Source organism: Scardinius erythrophthalmus (genome assembly GCF_964197995.2).
Source record: "Scardinius erythrophthalmus genome assembly, chromosome: 24".
Classification (NCBI taxonomy): domain Eukaryota; kingdom Metazoa; phylum Chordata; class Actinopteri; order Cypriniformes; family Leuciscidae; genus Scardinius; species Scardinius erythrophthalmus.
In genome coordinates, this window is record NC_138244.1 from 16399577 (window position 1) to 16418492 (window position 18916).

At 39.6% G+C, this 18916-nt stretch overlaps 1 protein-coding gene across 1 annotated transcript in view; it reads left to right on the forward strand.

Annotated features, from left to right (window-relative positions):
• Nucleotides 1–12427, forward strand: part of hcn4l (hyperpolarization activated cyclic nucleotide-gated potassium channel 4l) — a 28869-nt gene extending 16442 nt beyond the window's left edge. Inside the window, exons 5-8 of the mRNA XM_081355706.1 lie at nt 3171–3317; nt 3430–3670; nt 9961–10125; nt 10745–12427. Coding sequence (XP_081211832.1) covers nt 3171–3317; nt 3430–3670; nt 9961–10125; nt 10745–12312 — 2121 coding nt within the window. The 3' untranslated portion in view covers nt 12313–12427. The remainder of the gene's footprint in view (nt 1–3170; nt 3318–3429; nt 3671–9960; nt 10126–10744) is intronic.
• Nucleotides 12428–18916: the final 6489 nt, after the last annotated feature.

The following is an 18916-nucleotide window of genomic DNA, read 5'->3' on the forward strand; positions in this document are numbered from 1 at the left end:
TGGCCAACGGTTTTGATTATGGTTTCACAGTACATAATTTAGAGTTCCTCTCCACATCTGTTTGAAAGGGTTTTGAAGCTCCGCATAAACACGACCAGAAGTGAGAGACCGGGAGAGAGAGAAAGATTAGGTTAGGGAGAGTTCAACAGGGATAAAAATGACTGAAGTTATCAATTTGTCCAGTGAACTTAGCTGGCGATTTCATTACCTGCTGTATTTGGGCTTCAACACTCCGATTTAATATCTCTCCTCAGTGTCAATGCGATTACCAGCATCCATTTCCAGAAAAAGGACAAATTCCAATGACACACTTTTTTTTTTTTTTTCTCCCCGAACACCGTGAGTCATGCTTGCCTTACGCTGGGACTTCTGCGAGCGGCTTCACACCCTCGCCGGTCTCCGCAGTTGAAACCTAACTGTATTGCGTGACATTATTTCCTGTTGTTTGAACTCATCCTGCTGGCTTTGTCCCCTGCCCTTGAATATGATAATAGAAGAGCCACTCGGAGAGACCAAGTGTGCCTCCGCCAGTGAGATGTTCACAGCTGACATGGCAGGAACATTAGCATGTGGTGAAGGGCACATTGGAACCTGCTACCGTCGACAGCCGAGACAGGAGTTCATGGAAGCGGGAGAGAGAAAGCAAAATGGCTAGTGACAGAACAAAGTTTATTAGAAAGGACAGCAGAGGCAGAGAGCCATGCGGCGTAACGTCGCCGAGCCGCAGTGTTGCAGACGCTCTCTGCCAGTTTCGAAGACACAAATGAAATGACAAAGAGACAGTACAAGGGGATCGTGGGTAAAATAAACCCTATCAATACTGTACGTCCTTTCCTTGAAGTCAAAGAGACAGGCATGGAGAGAGAGACAAATAGAAAGACAATGATAAATGGGGAGATGGCCGCTGATGTGAAAACACTGCCTGGCTTTGCAAATGGAGCCTGGGAAGACTGGCGTAAATATGGAGCTGGACTGTTACACTGACCAAGCTATTGTTTTGCAAGACATTTGGTCAATATTTATTTATCAGTAACTGTGTAGTTAGAGACTAGAGACCCTGTAGTTGCCTCAGGGTCTAAAGCCTTGGTTATACTTTCGCCTGGCTCCGCAGCGCGAGTCCGCAGACGGACGAGGCGTTTATACTTGACGCGCTCGCCGTTGTACTATTCTGTGAAACGATAGGGGGCGACTCGAGTAATTGTCCTCTAAACCATCAGGAATCAGCGGTGAGAAGAAGAAAGCTATACACGTGACAATGTTTATTTTAGTACACCACCACCATGCCACACTACAAAAACAATCGTGTAAAACCCAGTAAACCCTGAGATTATTACTCGTGACAATAAAACAAAATATATGGATATGAGAATGTGTATACAATATAACTAAATTAACAATCTCTAACATATTTTCTAATTTCACTAAACATTTCATTAGGTTTCGTGGACATTATTATTAAACATGGACCTTTATGTTCACTAAAAATACTTTTTATGCTATTGAATGCTATTTTTTTAAATGTAAGCAACTAATTTAGACGTGCAAACTGGGTGCTGGTGTGGTGAGAAGTTCGAGCTCGGCCAGATTCGGCTCGAAGTCGTTCATCTTCGGATGCGGCGCCGCGCGCGTTGTTACAAAATCTGCCGTGCACACCGCCAGGCGAAATGGGCCCTTGCGCAACCAACGCGCGCGACCGCCCACACCGCGATTACGTCATTTTTGCCGCGCGCACCTTCGCACTTGTGCGGACGCGTCGAGTATAAACCAGGCTTAAGGAGGGTTTAAATGCTGTTTACACCAAACCATAAAATCATACATGACAAGACTTTAGCACTAAATATTGGACTGTGATCCTTTAAAAAAGAAATGACAGTACCATAGTAAAGTGATGGTATCAGATGGCAATATTATAGTACCTTGACATTACCATACACCTACTACTATAGTGCATATGCAAAGGATTGTGATGTTACAAAAAGATTTTTTTTATTTTTTTGGTAAGTGATAATGAACAAGCCTTTTTATATTCAGAAAGTAGGTTTGGTTTTTTGTTTCGTTTTGCTTTGTTTTTCTGTGTTTTGTTTTGATTTGCTTTTTGTTTTGTTTTGCTGTGTGTTTTGTTTTGCTTTCTTTTGTTTTGCTTTTTGTTTGTTTTTTGCTTTGCTTTGTGTTTTGTTTTGTTTTGCTGTTTTGCTTTGCTTTGCTTTTGTGTTTTGTTTTTTGTTTTGTTGTGTGTTTTGTTTTGTATGCCAAACAAATGTCCCATATAAATTAGATTGCTAGAAAATAAATAGTAAATGAATGCTAATAGAATTTATTTGATTTGGAAACAATAAGATTCAAATAAGATCCTATTGGATAAACTGACATTTCTCTGTTTCATCTTTTTATTTATTTATTCATTTATGTTAAATATTTTTTTAGTCTTTACGTGTTGATGTTATTTGGTTTCATATTTGATCCCACTATTGTCCTTAAAGAGTAGAGTTGTGACGTTCGCGAACGAACCGATTCTTTTGAACGGCTCATAAACATGAATGATGGGAGCCGTTCTTTCTGTCGTTCTTTTTTTCCTATGCGTGTTTCACACAGATGCACACAAATTAGCTCCTCCGCGAGACAGAACAGTTATAGGGGGAGGGGCGCACCCAGCGCAGGGGTGCTACTGCATAACAGCATGATGATAGTTGTGCACGCATCCTTCACGTGAGTACTCCAGTGGAAAAAAAACCTGCATGCCTCTGTCATTGGGTAGGAGCGGAGCCATGACTTGTGCACGCTGCCGTCACATGCTTACTCCAGTTAAAAAAAATAAAAAATAAAAAAACACGTGCGAGTGCCTCTCTGTCTCAGTGCCAAGTCAGTAATAGTGGACTGTATGTAGACATTTCCATTGATTATTTCCAGGATAAACTGAGATGCCCCCAAGATGGCTTCTTAAAACTGACTAAATATTTAAAAAGAGCCAAAAGAGCCGTTCTTTTGAACGGCTCTTTGAAAGGAACGGATCGCCAAGATCCGGATCCCCTCAAAGAGCCATAAATCCCATCAGAATGGTTCCAAATGATCTCATTAGCATCCACATTCCTTTTTTTTTCTGTTGCTAAACATGTGTAGATAATTGTGTAATATTCAGGCTAATAAATATAGTGTATGTGTCATTTGTGCAGTACAAACAGGTGGAGCAATACATGTCCTTCCACAAACTTCCTGCAGACATGCGGCAGAGGATCCATGATTACTATGAGCATCGCTATCAGGGCAAGATGTTTGACGAGGAGAGCATTCTGGGAGAACTAAATGAGCCGCTCAGAGAGGTTAGTAGTAAAAAACAAGACACTTAGCGTATACTTTTATTCCATTACTTGTATTCTAGTATTGAACAGTCCTATCCACCTATTTTGCTATACTCTATTTTTTTGTTTACAGGAAATCATCAGTTTTAACTGTCGAAAGCTTGTGGCCACCATGCCGTTGTTTGCCAACGCAGATCCCAACTTTGTGACCTCCATGCTAACAAAGCTACGTTTCGAGGTGTTCCAGCCAGGAGATTACATTATCAAAGAGGGGACCGTCGGAAAGAAGATGTATTTCATCCAACACGGTGTACTAACTGTCCTGACGAAGGGCAGCAAAGAGACAAAGATCTCGGATGGGTCTTACTTCGGAGGTAAGTGAACACTGATATCAGCTAGATGTTTGTGGTCTGATTGGGTGGTTTGATGCAACCTTTACATGTTTATTAATATGTATATGATGATGGCTTTGAAATGTCGCTTGGTATGGATTCTCTTAGAAACTAATGTTGATGGAGTTACAGCAAATAAGTTTGTGTTTTTATTAGAGAGGTTTTATATGCTTAATGTTCAGGCTGGTACCACTGTGTTCTTCAGTGTTATCGGCTGGTTCTCCAAGGGAACCAAATCAGTGAATGGCCATGCTTTTGGAGCCTGGGGAAATTCCTCACCCAGCATAAGTTAACCATTCATGAAATTAATTTTCCTCACAAGATTGAGGAAGGAGGCGAAGATAACAGTTTGAGTTGAGCTTTGTCATCAGAGACGGTTCGCAGCAGTTTTTCTCATTACAATTACCATTGTATGAATCCACATAGATGTGCATGTTTTCTTGTCTTGTACATTTTCTGTTTTTAATTTTTGCATTTGTGAAGGTATCATTTATGTTGTCCAATGTCCATTATAAAATGCCTTTAACAATTGCAAAAATGACAAAAAACTATTTATTCACATTAAAGTTTACCTTGTATGCAAATGGTGAGTCTAACAAACAAATCAACATTCTCTATTTTCTGAGGAAAAATGAGGGTGATGCAAATATTTAGAAATAAATTATACGCCACCTGGTCTCCGTATGCAGGCTAGCCTCTTTCTTTCCTGGCGTTCTGTGCCATTAAAAACTCTATTACTGTCTCCTGTGTGATTCTGGGATCACAACTAAGTAGTTTGTGCTATCAGTGAGCTGCAGATTTAGTCAAGAAAAAAAATGTCATCATATTTTCGGAAAAAAACCCTTCCCTTCTGCCCGGGCTCGTTTGAGGTCATTACATGTTCAACAAGCCGCTCATAATCTCTTTTCCCATAAACCCTGTGTGAAAGTGCAAAAAGGAAGAGGAGGCTGGATTGTGGCCTAGTACCAAGCTCACCTAGTCCCCATATGTCATCTGTTCTTTCTCTTGTCTATCGGGTTTAGTTGAGAATGCAATACTGCAAACACACTGCAAAGTATATACTGTAAACTACCTACTGTTTTTTTATTTCAAGAAAAATTTAATGTGAAATAGCACGCATAACTATAAATATGTACAGTACCATTCAAAAGTTTGAGGTCAGTTTGATTTTTTTTTTTAATAAATTAATATTATTATTCAGCAAGGATGCATTAAATTGATCATAAGTTACAGTAAATGCATTTAGAATGTTACAAAAGTATTTCAAATACTGTTCTTTTGAATGTTCTATTCATCAGAGAATACTGAAAAAAATGTATCATAGTTTACAAAATATTTTAACTGTATTTAAAATGAAATGAAATGTTTCTTGAGCAGAAAATCAGCATATTAGAATGATATCTGAAGGATCATGTGACACTGAAGACTGGAGTAATGATGCTGAAAATTCAGCTTTGCATCACAGGAATAAATGACATTTTAAATTATATTTAAAAATTAAAGCTGCAAGCAGCGATGAAAAGGGCCCTCGCACCCCTGCCACCGCCACCCGGCACCTTTAGGAAAGGCCTTAAGATTACACTCACCAAATTTGAAGAGGATCAGATCAAAACTGTAGGAGGAGTTTGTTAAAGTACAACATCAGGAAATGGCAAAAACTGCCCAAAATCTGACAGGAAGTTCAAAATAACTGACTTCCTGTTGTGTTTAGGGCTATGCTCCAAGAGACTTTTTTGTAGGTATTGGGTCTTTACATGTGTGTACCAAATTTCATACCTGTACGTGAAACGTCGAGCCGGGGCAAAATGTAGGGGCAATAAGTAAGCCATTTTGCCCCACCCAATTTTTAAAACCACATCACACGTAAATTGTCACCACTTCTGAAGCGTGTGCAAAGTTTCATGATTTTTCGAGCACGTTTTGTATTTGCCACACTTCCTGCTACCAGCAGGTGGTGCTATTGCTATAATCATAATGAGCATTGGCATGTGTTCAGGACAGGACTCTTATCAAACATGTGAAGTTTGTGGCAGATTGAAAATTGTATGCCTGAGTTACTGCAGGCTGTCTGTGGTTGCCTAGCAACATCAGAACTGCAAGCAACATTAATATTGAACTTATCTGATCATGCATATATCACCAAAAGGCCGAAATTGGGTGAACTAGTGCAAAAAATGCCCGTGCAAAATCAGTTTTTGTGTGTGTTTTTAGTAATTGTTGGTTTGGTGTGTGCTCATTGTTACAATTACACAGCAAAAGTTCAGTGACATTTTTATTTGTGCATGGTAAAAAGCACACAGTGAACTCCGAGAAAACGCTATGCTTGAGCAAACAGTTTGTGAATAGGCAACTACAAATGATGCCCGTGAAAGAGACTGTGAACGCATTGAATAGGATATGTTTAGTTGGTGAATAGCATAGGCTATTATTACACAGTAGCGACAACGTTAAGCGCACCAGAATGAAATATAATATTCAGAAGTAAACACTAACAGCATAGCTGACTTACAGATTCAGTTTACATCCACAAATGAATAAGCACCTCGATTCAGGGAGCAGTGCAAAGTGCCCGTGCAAAATCAGTTTTTGTGAGCTGATCGCCGTCAAAAAAGTTCAGGAGATATTTCTTGCGATGGCAATATGATCAAAAATAACTTTATATTGATTCAATGGATTAATAGCATTTTGAAAAAAAAAAAAAAAGTCATGAATTTATTGCATTTTTGGGAAAAAATAATCCGTTTTTATAATAAATCTTAAAAAATTCAAATCCAGATTTTGATTTTCAATGTTGTTATAACCTAAAGATGCTATGTGAAAGTTTGAAACAGAAAATAGTGGTTTTCACACATTTAGTGGTTATCTCACATTCGAGAGATATGCGAATAACACACAGACAGACAGACGGACGTTTCTGTAATTTATAGATAGATGGATTTATCACGTTCGGGAACCAAACTATAATATTCAGAAGTAAACAGTGTAGCTGACTGAGTGTTTATGTCAGAATGTTTATTTTTAAACCACAACCTTCTTGGGGCTTCTTTGACCGATACAACTCTCTAATGTCAGAATGTTTATTTTTAAACCACAACCTTCTAAAAATGATATATTTAACGATATCTTTTGCATTTCTCATCCAAACAATGTCAAACTTGGCACTGCACTTACTCGTGCCCGTGGCGAGACACCTGTCGAGTTTGAAATCAATCGGACTAACGGTTCGAGAGATATGCGAGGAACAGACACACACACACACAGACAGACAGACAGACAGACGTTCCTGTAATTTATAGATAGATGTTTGTCAGGCCGCCGAGGGCACACCCTTCGACGAAAACTCTAGATCTTCGCAATTTAACGTCACAAAGGCCTTAAGATTACACTCACCAAATTTGAAGAGTATCAGATCAAATCTGTAGGAGGAGTTCGTTAAAGTACAACATCAGGAAATTACGAAAAATGCCCAAAATCCAGGAGGAAGTTCAAAATAGCTCACTTCCTGTTGTGTTTAGGGCTATGCTCCAAGAGACTTTTCTGTAGGTATTGGGTCATTACATGTATGTACCAAATTTCATACCTGTACGTGAAACCAGGAGCCGGGGCAAAATGTGGGGGCAATAATTTACCGAATTTGCCCCCCCCAATTCTGAAAACCCTATCACACGTAAATTTTCACCACTTCTGAAGCGTGTGCAAAGTTTCATGAGTTTTCGAGCATGTTTAGGCCCTCTAAAAAGCGATTCACTTTGGAGAAGAATAATAATAATAAACGGAGCAAAAACAATAGGGTCCTCTCACCATCGGTGCTCGGGCCCTAAATATATATATATTTTAATAATATTTCACAATATTACTGTTTTTACTGTATTTTGATGAAATAAATGCAGGCTTGCTGAGCATTATACATTGTCAAAAACGTTAAAATTATTACTGACCCTATAAACTAATTGATTTATTAACTATATTTTTGCATTTCTAATCCAATTTTTCCACGTTTGTGTAAAAGTATCTTAAGTCAAATCGAAAAGGAAATCACAGCAAATATCTCATGGTACTATATGATTCCCATATTCATATTTTATAATTTATACAGTAAAAGAAAAGCGGTAAAAAAAACACGGTATTATCGTGGTAACATGTTGTCTTTGTATTTTTATGTCATTCATTCTTTAATTCTGTTTTTCCATCTTTCCCCGAGCCTCATGCCCCCTCTCAGGATGTGTGTTTGTGAATGTGTGTGTTCTGATGGAATGGCTCTTTGGCAGCGTGTTCTTTATGACTCTGGCCATGATGACTAGACAGTGAAAAAGAGAGTGAAATTAATCTCTACAGCCTGTTCTACCCCTCTGTCTTACCCAAACAACACCACCTCTTATTTCAGGTTCTTGAATGACCAACAGCACGTCATTTATCCCCATAGTATTATTATTCTTCAGCACCCATCAGAAATATCAGCTGCACAAATGCAAGCATTTAAAAATGTCTTCTTAATAATCTTGATAAGTGGTATAAGCTGCTATATTTGGAATATCACTCACTACTACTACTACTAACAGATCATTGAAATGAGTGTCTGTCTTGAGCAATAAAACTTTGTTTCTGTGACAGACCAACAGCCAAAATGAACCTGAGCACATGCTACATTGTCCATTCAGCAACCTGTTTTCAGAGAATATATTTTTAATTAGGTTTATTTTGTTATACCATTGGCAAATTGCCAATGCTTGCTTTAAGCATTAAAGGGATAGGCCTAGTTCACTTTGAAATTAAATTTTGGTATGTTTTAGCTTACCTCAAGGGCATCCAAGATGTAGGTGTCTTTTTTTCCGCAGTAGTTTAAATTTTGATATTTTTAGGTCAAACCGTTCTTGTCTGTCAGTCATATAATGCAGGTCTATGGTCACTGTCTCAAAGAGCATGCACAGAGTCCAAATTAAACCAATTCCCCATCGTCCAAATTAAACAATTCCCCATCGTAAGTACACATTGATGGCCTAAGACACGAAACGAGCGGTTTGTGTGAGAAAACGAACAGTATTAGTATTGCTAGATGTCGCCTTAAAGACATTCGTTCCAATGAACTGCCGTAGACAAGGCGACATCTAGTGTATATATCTATGCACCAGTCTGCGTACACGTCACACACCAGGATGCGCGCGCGCCCTCAGATCACTTGGACGTGTCTGTGTATAAGAGCTAAAAACGATATAAATACTGTTCGTTTTCTCACACAAACCGCTCGTTTCGTGTCTTAGGCCATCAATGTGTACTTACGATGGGGAATTGTTTAATTTGGACGATGGAGAATTGTTTTAATTTGGACTCTGTGCATGCTCTTTGAGACAGTGACCATAGACCTGCATTATATGACTGACAGACAAGAACGGTTTGACCTAAAAATATAAAAATTGAAACTACTGCGGAAAAAAAGACACCTACATCTTGGATGCCCTTGAGGTAAGCTAAAACATACCAAAATTTAATTTCAAAGTGAACTATCCCTTTAACCTAACTGTTAGATTTAAGCTTAAAACAAGAAGAAAAAAACGGGATCTAATTCATGCAGTTTAGTGGCTAAGTCCAAAATGGCTAACGGTGCTTAGCGTTTTTAACTGTACAGAAAACCATACACATTCACGTTTTTTAGGTTTTAAAAATGCTATGATCTAGTCAGTGAACTTTTGGGAAAGCAGTAAAACTGTATTTCTTGGGTTTGAAGGTGAGATACTGACTGGGAACACTCAATTACCACATTAGTGTTGACAGTCCCCTGTGTCTTCTCCTCAAACTCCTGCTTGTCTGTCGCTTAGAAATTTCCTCTGCGTTTCAAATACAGCTTTTACTCTGTGATCTGACTGGACAGATGATGGCTGAGTACAACTTTAAGCTGTCAAAATTGTATTTTAATGTTCTGGGTGCAGATTAAAAAAGACCATTTAAAAAAAAACAGGCTCAAACTATATAAAGTCTGAGTCATAGCAAGTATATTTAATTCATGGTTCCCACCATTGTGGATTTATGCACATTAATAGTGCTGGAGTGCTCTAAACATAGGCTGAAGACATTTATGTTTAATGGTCAGTTAGGGGGTGGATACTAGGGTATACCCAATCATGCATTCATTTACTCTTCATTCATTCATTCTATTATTAACATACATAAACGCATATACTTGTAAAATTGTGCATGTTCTTTCCACATGGTTGCTCTTAGGATACATGTTCTTCCTGTGTGGTTTTCATTTGCCTCATGTTGCAAAATGTCCACAGAGATCTGTTTGCTGACTCGAGGCAGAAGAACAGCCAGCGTCAGAGCAGACACATACTGTCGTCTGTACTCGCTCTCTGTGGACCATTTCAACGAGGTGTTGGAGGAGTACCCTATGATGCGACGCGCCTTTGAGACCGTAGCCCTAGATCGCCTTGACCGCATAGGTGAGAGCTGTCAGTTCAACAGGCTTATGTTTTTCACAGCTGCTCTGAGATGTCCTTGAAGAGTGGAGAGTTTAATAAGCGGTCACATCTTGTCCCTTGCTTTTGTCAATTTTGCAGTTCGCAACCCTTTATACTTGCATAATGTGTTGTATCATAATCTGAAACAGGATATTCAATAAGAATTTTTTTTTTTTGGCTATTGGTTAACATTTATCGAACAACCCATATGGCTTAAGTCAGGGGTGTCCAAACCTGCTCCTGTATGGCCACTTGCCTGCAGAGGTTAGCTCTAACATACCTGCCTAGAAGTTTCTAGTGATCCTGTAGGCATGAACTATATATGCATCTTTCTTTGCCTTTTGACTAAGACCAGTAACTTTGATCCATTTTGATTTCATTTTGATTCATGTGGATTAATTTCCACGGATTAGCTCTGGAATTGCCATCTGAAGTATCCAAGTAGAGGGTGAAGCAATCAAAGGAACAATTCCAGATTAATCGCATGAAATAAACATGTTAATTTCCCCAGCCCTACATTTTTCTTGCTTTAAAGTTTAAGTCAAACTACATTATTGAGTTTGTTATCCATGCTTTTCTGTCTTCCTTTTTGTCCTCACAGGAAAGAAAAACTCTGTCCTCCAGCACAAGGTCCAACGGGATCTTAATTCCGGAGTTCTGAACTACCAAGAAAACGAGATCATCCAGCAGATTGTGCAGCACGACAGGGATATGGCCCATTGTGCCCACCTCATGCAGACACCTCCCCCAGCTCCTCACCCAGCACAGACTCCATCTTCCCACACCCCCGTCATCTGGGCACCTCTTATTCAGGCTCCACTACAAGCTGCCGCAGCAACCACTTCCGTAGCCATTGCCCTGACTCGCCACCCCCATTTGCCCCATTCCCTCTTCCGACCCCCTGTCCCGCTGCTTGGCTCGCTGAAAGACCAGCCAGGATATGTAAAAAGGTTCCCAACTGCACTTTCGGGCGCTGCTGCATTTGGTGGCTCCTCGTCAACCAGCTCACAGTTCAGCTCTTGTATAGAGACCCCAATTCTGGACACACTCAGGGCCGAGAGATCATCTACCTCCACACCTCCACCACCGTCCTCCAGCTCTCTGCCATCCACCATCACAACAACTGTCACCACCACCACCTCCAGCATCACAGAGTCTTCCTCCTACCCTCATAGACCCCTTGTCTCCCACGGGTCCAAAGACTTCAGTATTGCCCAGCTTCATTCTCAACCACAACTTCCTCAGGCCTCTTTCCCCAGCATTGCTGCATCACTTCGTGGTTTCTTCCAACAAGGAGCAGTTGGAGGGGAGGCTGTCCAGCTATCAGTTCCCCCTACATCCACCCTTACTCCTTTGATAGCGCACTCCGTAAGTCCCATCCTGACCCAACTGCATTCAGCTCAGCCAAATCCTCAACCAACAAAACCAAGTCAAGACTTGAATAAAGTTAAAAGGACAGCCTCCCAGTCTCCTGTAACAGAGTCCCCTATCTGCTCAAGGAGCATTCTTGAACAAGTCCAGAGTCCAACAAGTCCCATCCCATCCCAACAAGTCCCATCCCAGCACACTCAGATTGGTCTACAGCCAGATGTTCTTTCCCAGCTTTCCCAAGAACCATCTGCTCTTGCTTCCCTTGCACAATATGGGTCCGGAAATGTGTCCCCATGTAGCACACCTTCAGCTTGGAGTCCCACGTGCCAGAGTCCTACAGTGGAGAAGACGAGGATGTCCATGCACAGCAACCCTGCTAGCATCTCTGGATCCCAAAGCTCACTCCTAACCCCTCAGACACTCTTTCCACCACCACCTCAAACAAGACAGAGGGGTGGATCTCTAGTTGACCTACCTTCACAAGACTTAACCACCATTTCCATGTCCCTCCCCATCCCAGGACTACCTGAAAAGTCCAAGTTAGTTGGAAGAGGACCAGAACCGCCAGACTTATCCCATCACCGAGGATCGGCTTCAGGTTACTCACCTCTACATTCACCACCTCCGATTATGAAACCATTTAGCTCAATACCTGGTCATGTTGTCCTATCTAGACAAACTTCAAAGTTGTCTATAACTCAGACTGGGTCCTCAGGTGGGTCACCAGCCCATGGGTCTAGTGATAGGTCCACCCCTGGGACACCAAGCTTGCATCCAAAACTCCCATCGAACTTGTGAGAATGGTCTGCACCCTCCTGCAATGAGTGAGCAACATTTTTTGACATTTGTGACATTTCTCACCAGAGAGGGAGGGTGTATGTTCATCTACTTGGATTTTGTATTGGTCCAATGACTTCCCTATTTGTTATGCCAAACGAAGAAATGGACTAAAAACTGACAGAAAAATTACGGTGGGACTTAAATTTGTCTTCCATGTTCTGTCAGTAATTTTTGCAATATTATTGTCTGATGATAAGACTGTATAGGGATATGCAAATTATGACTTCCAAAAAAAAAAGTTACTTCAAAGTAATAATTCTAAAGGATGTATGTATGTTTGTGATTGTGTGTACGTGTGAGCGTGCGATTGCTATTGTAATGTTATAATAGTGTGCTCTTTTTAAAGAAGGGAATTATGCTGGGTCAGGGAAGCAAAGCTACATTCGTCCGTCGCACTTCATCAGTCGGGCATCATCTGTCACTGTGAAAGAACACGTCGTACAGGTCTCTCCGGGCAGGTGGCACTGGCACAGATATAACACAGAGATGCACACAAACATACACACATGCACAATCAAACCTAGCCCTCAACCTCCCAATTATTTAGACCTAGTAAGATCTTTCCGCTTGACCTTGACCCCATACCTTCTTGCTGACAAAGAGGTACTGCTCAGTATCTATGGCCTTTCCTTTTTGTAACAATACTGCCTTAGTGTCTGGACACCATGCAGGGAATTACACCCTCACTTCCACAACAGAACCGAGAACATTAAGAATGTTTTGCAATCATTTTGTATGCGCTTTGTATGTGAATTTGTGCAGTACTTAAGCAATAAAACTGTATGCTTGGTTTTTGTACGTGCACAGAGGTTGAACTGTAAATTGCAGCTTTCTTCCTGTCAAACAAAACATACTGGATGACTGTCAATGGCAGTGACACAACCAATACGACACAGTTATAAAAAAAGAGCCCACTGCAGTTACCAAAGCTTATGAGTTACATAAGTCATCTTAGATTTTGGTTTGTATATTTTGACTTCCATTTGGCATCTGTTAAAATGCACATTTTGTCTATACCCCACAATTTGCATGAGGTTGCATATGTTTTCTAGTTGTGCAATTCATGTTTTGGTTAGTATGTATGTATTATATTTCATATCTGTGAAATTTAACATTTTTGACCATTTGAGAAACATTGCAGCAGAGGTACAGCATACTAACATAAAATAACTCTGCTAACACAATAGTTAGCTTAGCGATAAAAGGAGGAATAGTATTTTTCTAAATGTCCTTCCTTTTGAGCAAAGCTTACACAGGTTGATCATGAAAATTCCCTGCTTTGTCCCAGGTTATTATATATTGTATAATTTATATGATTTTATAATACGTCTATGTATATATCTATTTATTGTGTATGTGTTTGTTTTGTTAATCTATATATTCATAATCTATATACTGTCACCATCAGTCTACGGATACTGTCATTATGCAACACTCGGTCCTTCCACTTAATTCTGTTCCATTCTTGCAATATGCATTTGATTATCATATCATTATTTGAATTTTCTGAGCCTGATTTGTTTCAAGTTAACATTGTTCCCTGCATTGAAGTTGGATAAAATTGCAAGGCAAAATGCAAATGAGAGTGGTATATGTGATGTTGAAAATGAATGAGTTAAATATCGAAGCATCAAAGAGCTTTTTGTTAGTATTACAGAGCACACAATGCATTACACTGTAATGTTTCTCTTTTTCAGGTCTGAGTGTGAGTGTATGCGTGCTTTACTGTGCATTTATGTTGTAGCATTTTATAATATTCTGTGCATTTATTGTTTATCATAACCAAAGTGAGGTATCATTAATGATTGTTATACAGTAGCATTTTCACCCCACCAACGTCATTACAGACAGCCTGACATTATTAAGAGGTGGTCACGTATGGATGGCCTATGAGTTCATAAAGGATGTCATTTTGGGTAAAAAATTGTAATAGTTCAAAACAGTATTTATAGTCACTGTATGGCAAAATGGTTAAGCCATATGGCATATCCACGATGAACAAGTTGTGTCATTATGCATCCGTCTACAGTGCACTTTCAATTCATCAAAAAACAAATTGTTCTTCCATCTTAAACAGCTTCAATATGTCCCTTTCCGAATTCACAAACATAGTGCAATATTTTCACGTTTTGAACAATTACAGCCTTTTTTCCCCCCTCTCTTTTGAAGTTGGAAGATTGCGAACTTGCCATATTTTGTCAGTGTTTCACTTTATCTTCATTATAATGATATTTAGTAACGATATGTAATATGACTAACTTGCTTCAGAATCAAAATATTACAGAATATAATGTTCATCATGAATACTGAATAATCATGTATGTACGAATATTCATGAGTATAGCTATATGATATTTCATTTCAACTGGTAATTGATAAATAATTGTAAAAAAAATAATTAAATTATATTGTTTTCCTTTGTTAAGTCTGTGTTATTATGACCTTTGTTTATCTTTCTTTCTTCCTGACCATGTACCATCTTGAGTAAAACTCCTCCCCATATTTTATTATATTTGTATCAGGGCTGTTAATGATACCACATTCATTTAACTTTCAATGATATTAAATACAACAAACAATACCTACCTTTTTTTTTGTTGTTGTAAGAGTGGCTTCCAGTTATTTTAGCTGTACAAAAAGAGTCTGTCAAGTTCCTTGATGTTGCAAACAAAACGGGTATTTGTTATATTATTTTAATGTACTATAGTTATCTCAAATTATTTACCTATTGATTTGTAAAGTTGTCATGTAAGAACAGTTTCCGGGTCCAAGCCTTTACTCATTTCAATTGAGAATACTCTCTTAACAGTCGTTTATGAATCCTATATTCATATAGCCTGGCAAGCCAGACCTACATCAAGATGTTAGGTCTGGCAACTCACCATAGACACGGCTCAATCCGAGGGGCGGGATAAACGGCTGTCTTTCAAATTCCCTCTGCACGCAATAGGACAGTGCTTCAACCAACCAGAGCGTTTTCCCAACAGCGGAGCTAGTTTATTTTTGCCCTATCTGGCCGGCAAAACTACGAACACATCTTCTTTTTTTTAAGAATGACTTAAGTGCCGTTCTTTGCTCTTTTCTCAAAGAAAAACCTAACTCCAAGTCCTCCAGAGTCGCGGACAAAGCCGATTCGAAAGATGTTCGCCAGCAGCCGCCATTCTTTGTTTTCAAGTGGCAGGTAACCGTAGCAACTCTGTCGTCATTATGTTAAGCCCGTCCCGCCTACTCTATACACAATGTGATTGGCCTGACCCAATTTAGGTTTTTGCAGCTCGAAAGTCAATGGAGAGTTGCTAGACTGCATGGCTGCAAAATACATTTTGCTGCCGCTAGGGTGCGTCTAGATTTCTAGGCTAATATTCATACATTTAAGCCAAGCTTTTAAAGACTGTGTGTACACCTCAGTCTCCTGGCTCATGATGTCTCAGGCACCAATATTTTAAGGATTCATAAAAGATGAATGACTATCTGGCCATCTGAGATTTCGGTATGGAGATTAAGGTTAGGGTAATGATTTTTCGTTATTACAGAGTATCGTTGCGTCCCAAATTACACACTGCACTTGTACACTATACTAGTGCACTATGCACTCATCTGTGTAGTGTATGAATTTTATAAGGTTATTTAGTCATTCAACATAGGAGCCCTCCTCCTCCGCTAAGTTTCGACAGTTGAGTGCATAAAGTGTCCATCATTACACACTGTTTTTTCGTTTAATTAAGCGCATCATCTGGATATTTAAAGTGTACTACTTTTTCTATTTGAAATGTTCAGTGTAACACTACTCGCACTATTTATCTATATTACAAAACAGCATAGAATAGTGCATAAGTATGCGAATTAGGACACAACTCACATAAGCAACGCTTGTTCTGTTTGGACCCAGAAACTGTGGCACGTTGGGATGAAACAGAAGTTGCGATAGTCTTTCTCTTTTGTGACGTATATCCCAGTGAAACAACTTCTCAAACAAGAAAAAAGAGAGGACTTGATTTTGTCCATTGGGAATTGATTAGATAGTTGTAGTTTTCTATTGGTCAATCTCATGTGAGTGACAGGTTGCCCCGCCCTCGCGCCAACAAACACGTCATCAGAGCAGAGATGATGCTGCAAAAAGGAGGGAAAGTTATGAGGGCACATGATTTAAATAAATAAATAAATAATGGTGTGCACGGATATATCATTTACAACAAATGCTGCAATATTCCATAAAAAATAAGAATTGTCCATTTTGATTTCATGGTGACTTTAAAGGAACACTCCGACTTTTTGGGACTTTAGCTTATTCACAGTATCCCCCAGAGTTAGATAAGTCATACCTTTTTCATTTCTGTGCGTTCTGTAAGTGTTATTTGACGCACCCACCGCTAGCCTAGCTTAGCACAAAGACTGGATGTAAATGGATAAGGTAGCATACTAATCCCAATAAGTGACAAAATAATGCAAACATTTTCCTATTTACATGTTGTGATCTGTATAGTCACAGCGTGTACAAATAACAAGGCTATATGAGACAGAGACCATTTTTAATCGTTTAAATACTGGGAACTATATTCTCACTAGGCGTAGGAGCACAGCTACTTGGGCGGAGTGATTAGCGCAGCACACGAGACGCCCTGTTGATGGTTCCGTAAACAAAACAAACATGACTAACTAGCTAGTAGCGAACGTGACTCGTGATCATGGCTGACTTTGAGGAATTGTCAGAGGAATTTTACTGGGTATCAAACCAAGATCCAGAACCATATAGTTTTGAGCCAGAATACACAGACGAGGAGTTACAAACTTTGGAAGCTGTAAGACAAGATACAGCGAACACCCATGATTGTAAACTATAAATTTACTATCTAGTAATTGCTGACTCTATTACTCCAACTCTGAGCGAACTCTCTGCTCCTCACAGGGCGTCTCGTGTGCTGCGCTAATCACTCCGCCCAAGTAGCCACTCCGCCCAAGTAGCTGTGCTCCTACGCCTAGTGAGAATATAGTTCCCAGTATTTAAACGATTAAAAATGGTCTCTGTCTCATATAGCCTTGTTATTTGTACACGCTGTGACTATACAGATCACAACATGTAAATAGGAAAATGTTTGCATTATTTTGTCACTTATTGGGATTAGTATGCTACCTTATCCATTTACATCCAGTCTTTGTGCTAAGCTAGGCTAGCGGTGGGTGCGTCAAATAACACTTACAGAACGCACAGAAAATGAAAAAGGTATGTATGGACTTATCTAACTCTGGGGGATACTGTGAACAAGCTAAAGTATCAAAAAGTCGGAGTGTTCCTTTAACAAGCAGATGAATCGGTCTTGCACATTCAGAAGCAGTACTTCCCTGTTGAAAAATAAAGTGAATATTGATATTGTATAGCCTACTTTAATATTTTAATTATTATTAATGTTAATAAATGAAATGTAATTATTTCGACTCAAAATGTTTAATCGACAGCCCTAATGCAATTCTCGCATTCATGCATCATCTCGAGTCGAGCACAGCCTACGGCTTCTGTAACACTACCACAGAACGAGAGAATCACAAGGTCGTGTCCTTGAAAATCCACACTGCTGTTTCTCCCACTTATTGAGCCTTTCCAGCGCTTCTGACACTCGATGTAGCTCCAGTGGGGAACTGAGATAGCAGTAGTGGATCAATCTCCCACTGTCTTGCTCTCCATCCCCCACTCAACTGGACTGTTTAACCCCTATCAGTATCATCGCGAAACAGAGCACCATTATCCTCCACAGGGCTTGTAAAGAACAAACCAAAGGCTGAAATGGTGTTTATACTTTGTCCCGCTCGGGCGCTGATGCTTCGTAAGAATTCCACTCATAACGGCTTGATGTCAGCGAGCCCTGCTGGCAAATCAAAGCCTGGCTAAGCCTCACCCTATTTGCATACAAATTGACCAGCTGATCCCTGTCACTCTGACAGTGCAGCCAAGGTACACCCAGACTGCAAGCCCTGCTATTACAGCGTGATCCCCTTACATTAATTCCAAATGGATCCCTAGTCTGCAGTGAAACCTGATGCTCTGAAGTTTCCCCTCATTGTTGGCCCTTGAGAAAGTTTGAAAAGTTACTGTGTAATTTTTAATTGCGCATCAGGACTGCTGACTCACTCTGCAACCGAATGGCTCCTGCACAGAAGATACGTTTTTATTTAGACCGTCCTTTTTTCTTTTTTCCAGCACCCTCCTCCCGGTGGAATATTCAGGGTATTAGTTGTCGCTATTTAGCACCAGCCAGATAAATTAAATGATTAAATTATGAACGTTTTACATGTTTTGTTTTTAATAATGCGCCTTGGGTGTCCAATTACACACTGACCCCTAGTGGTCACTGTCTAAAGCCAATGCATTATTAAATTACCTTTCTTTTTCTCTCAGGTAATTTATTTAATATTACAGCTAATTGAGTACAGACCTTGATAGCCAAATAAACCCAGAACTTTCTAATCACAATCACATAAGCATGTAGCCAACAATTCAATATAATTTCTCTAAAAATATTTGATATTACTTTGCATGAGGTGCTATTTAGAAGTATAAACACATCAA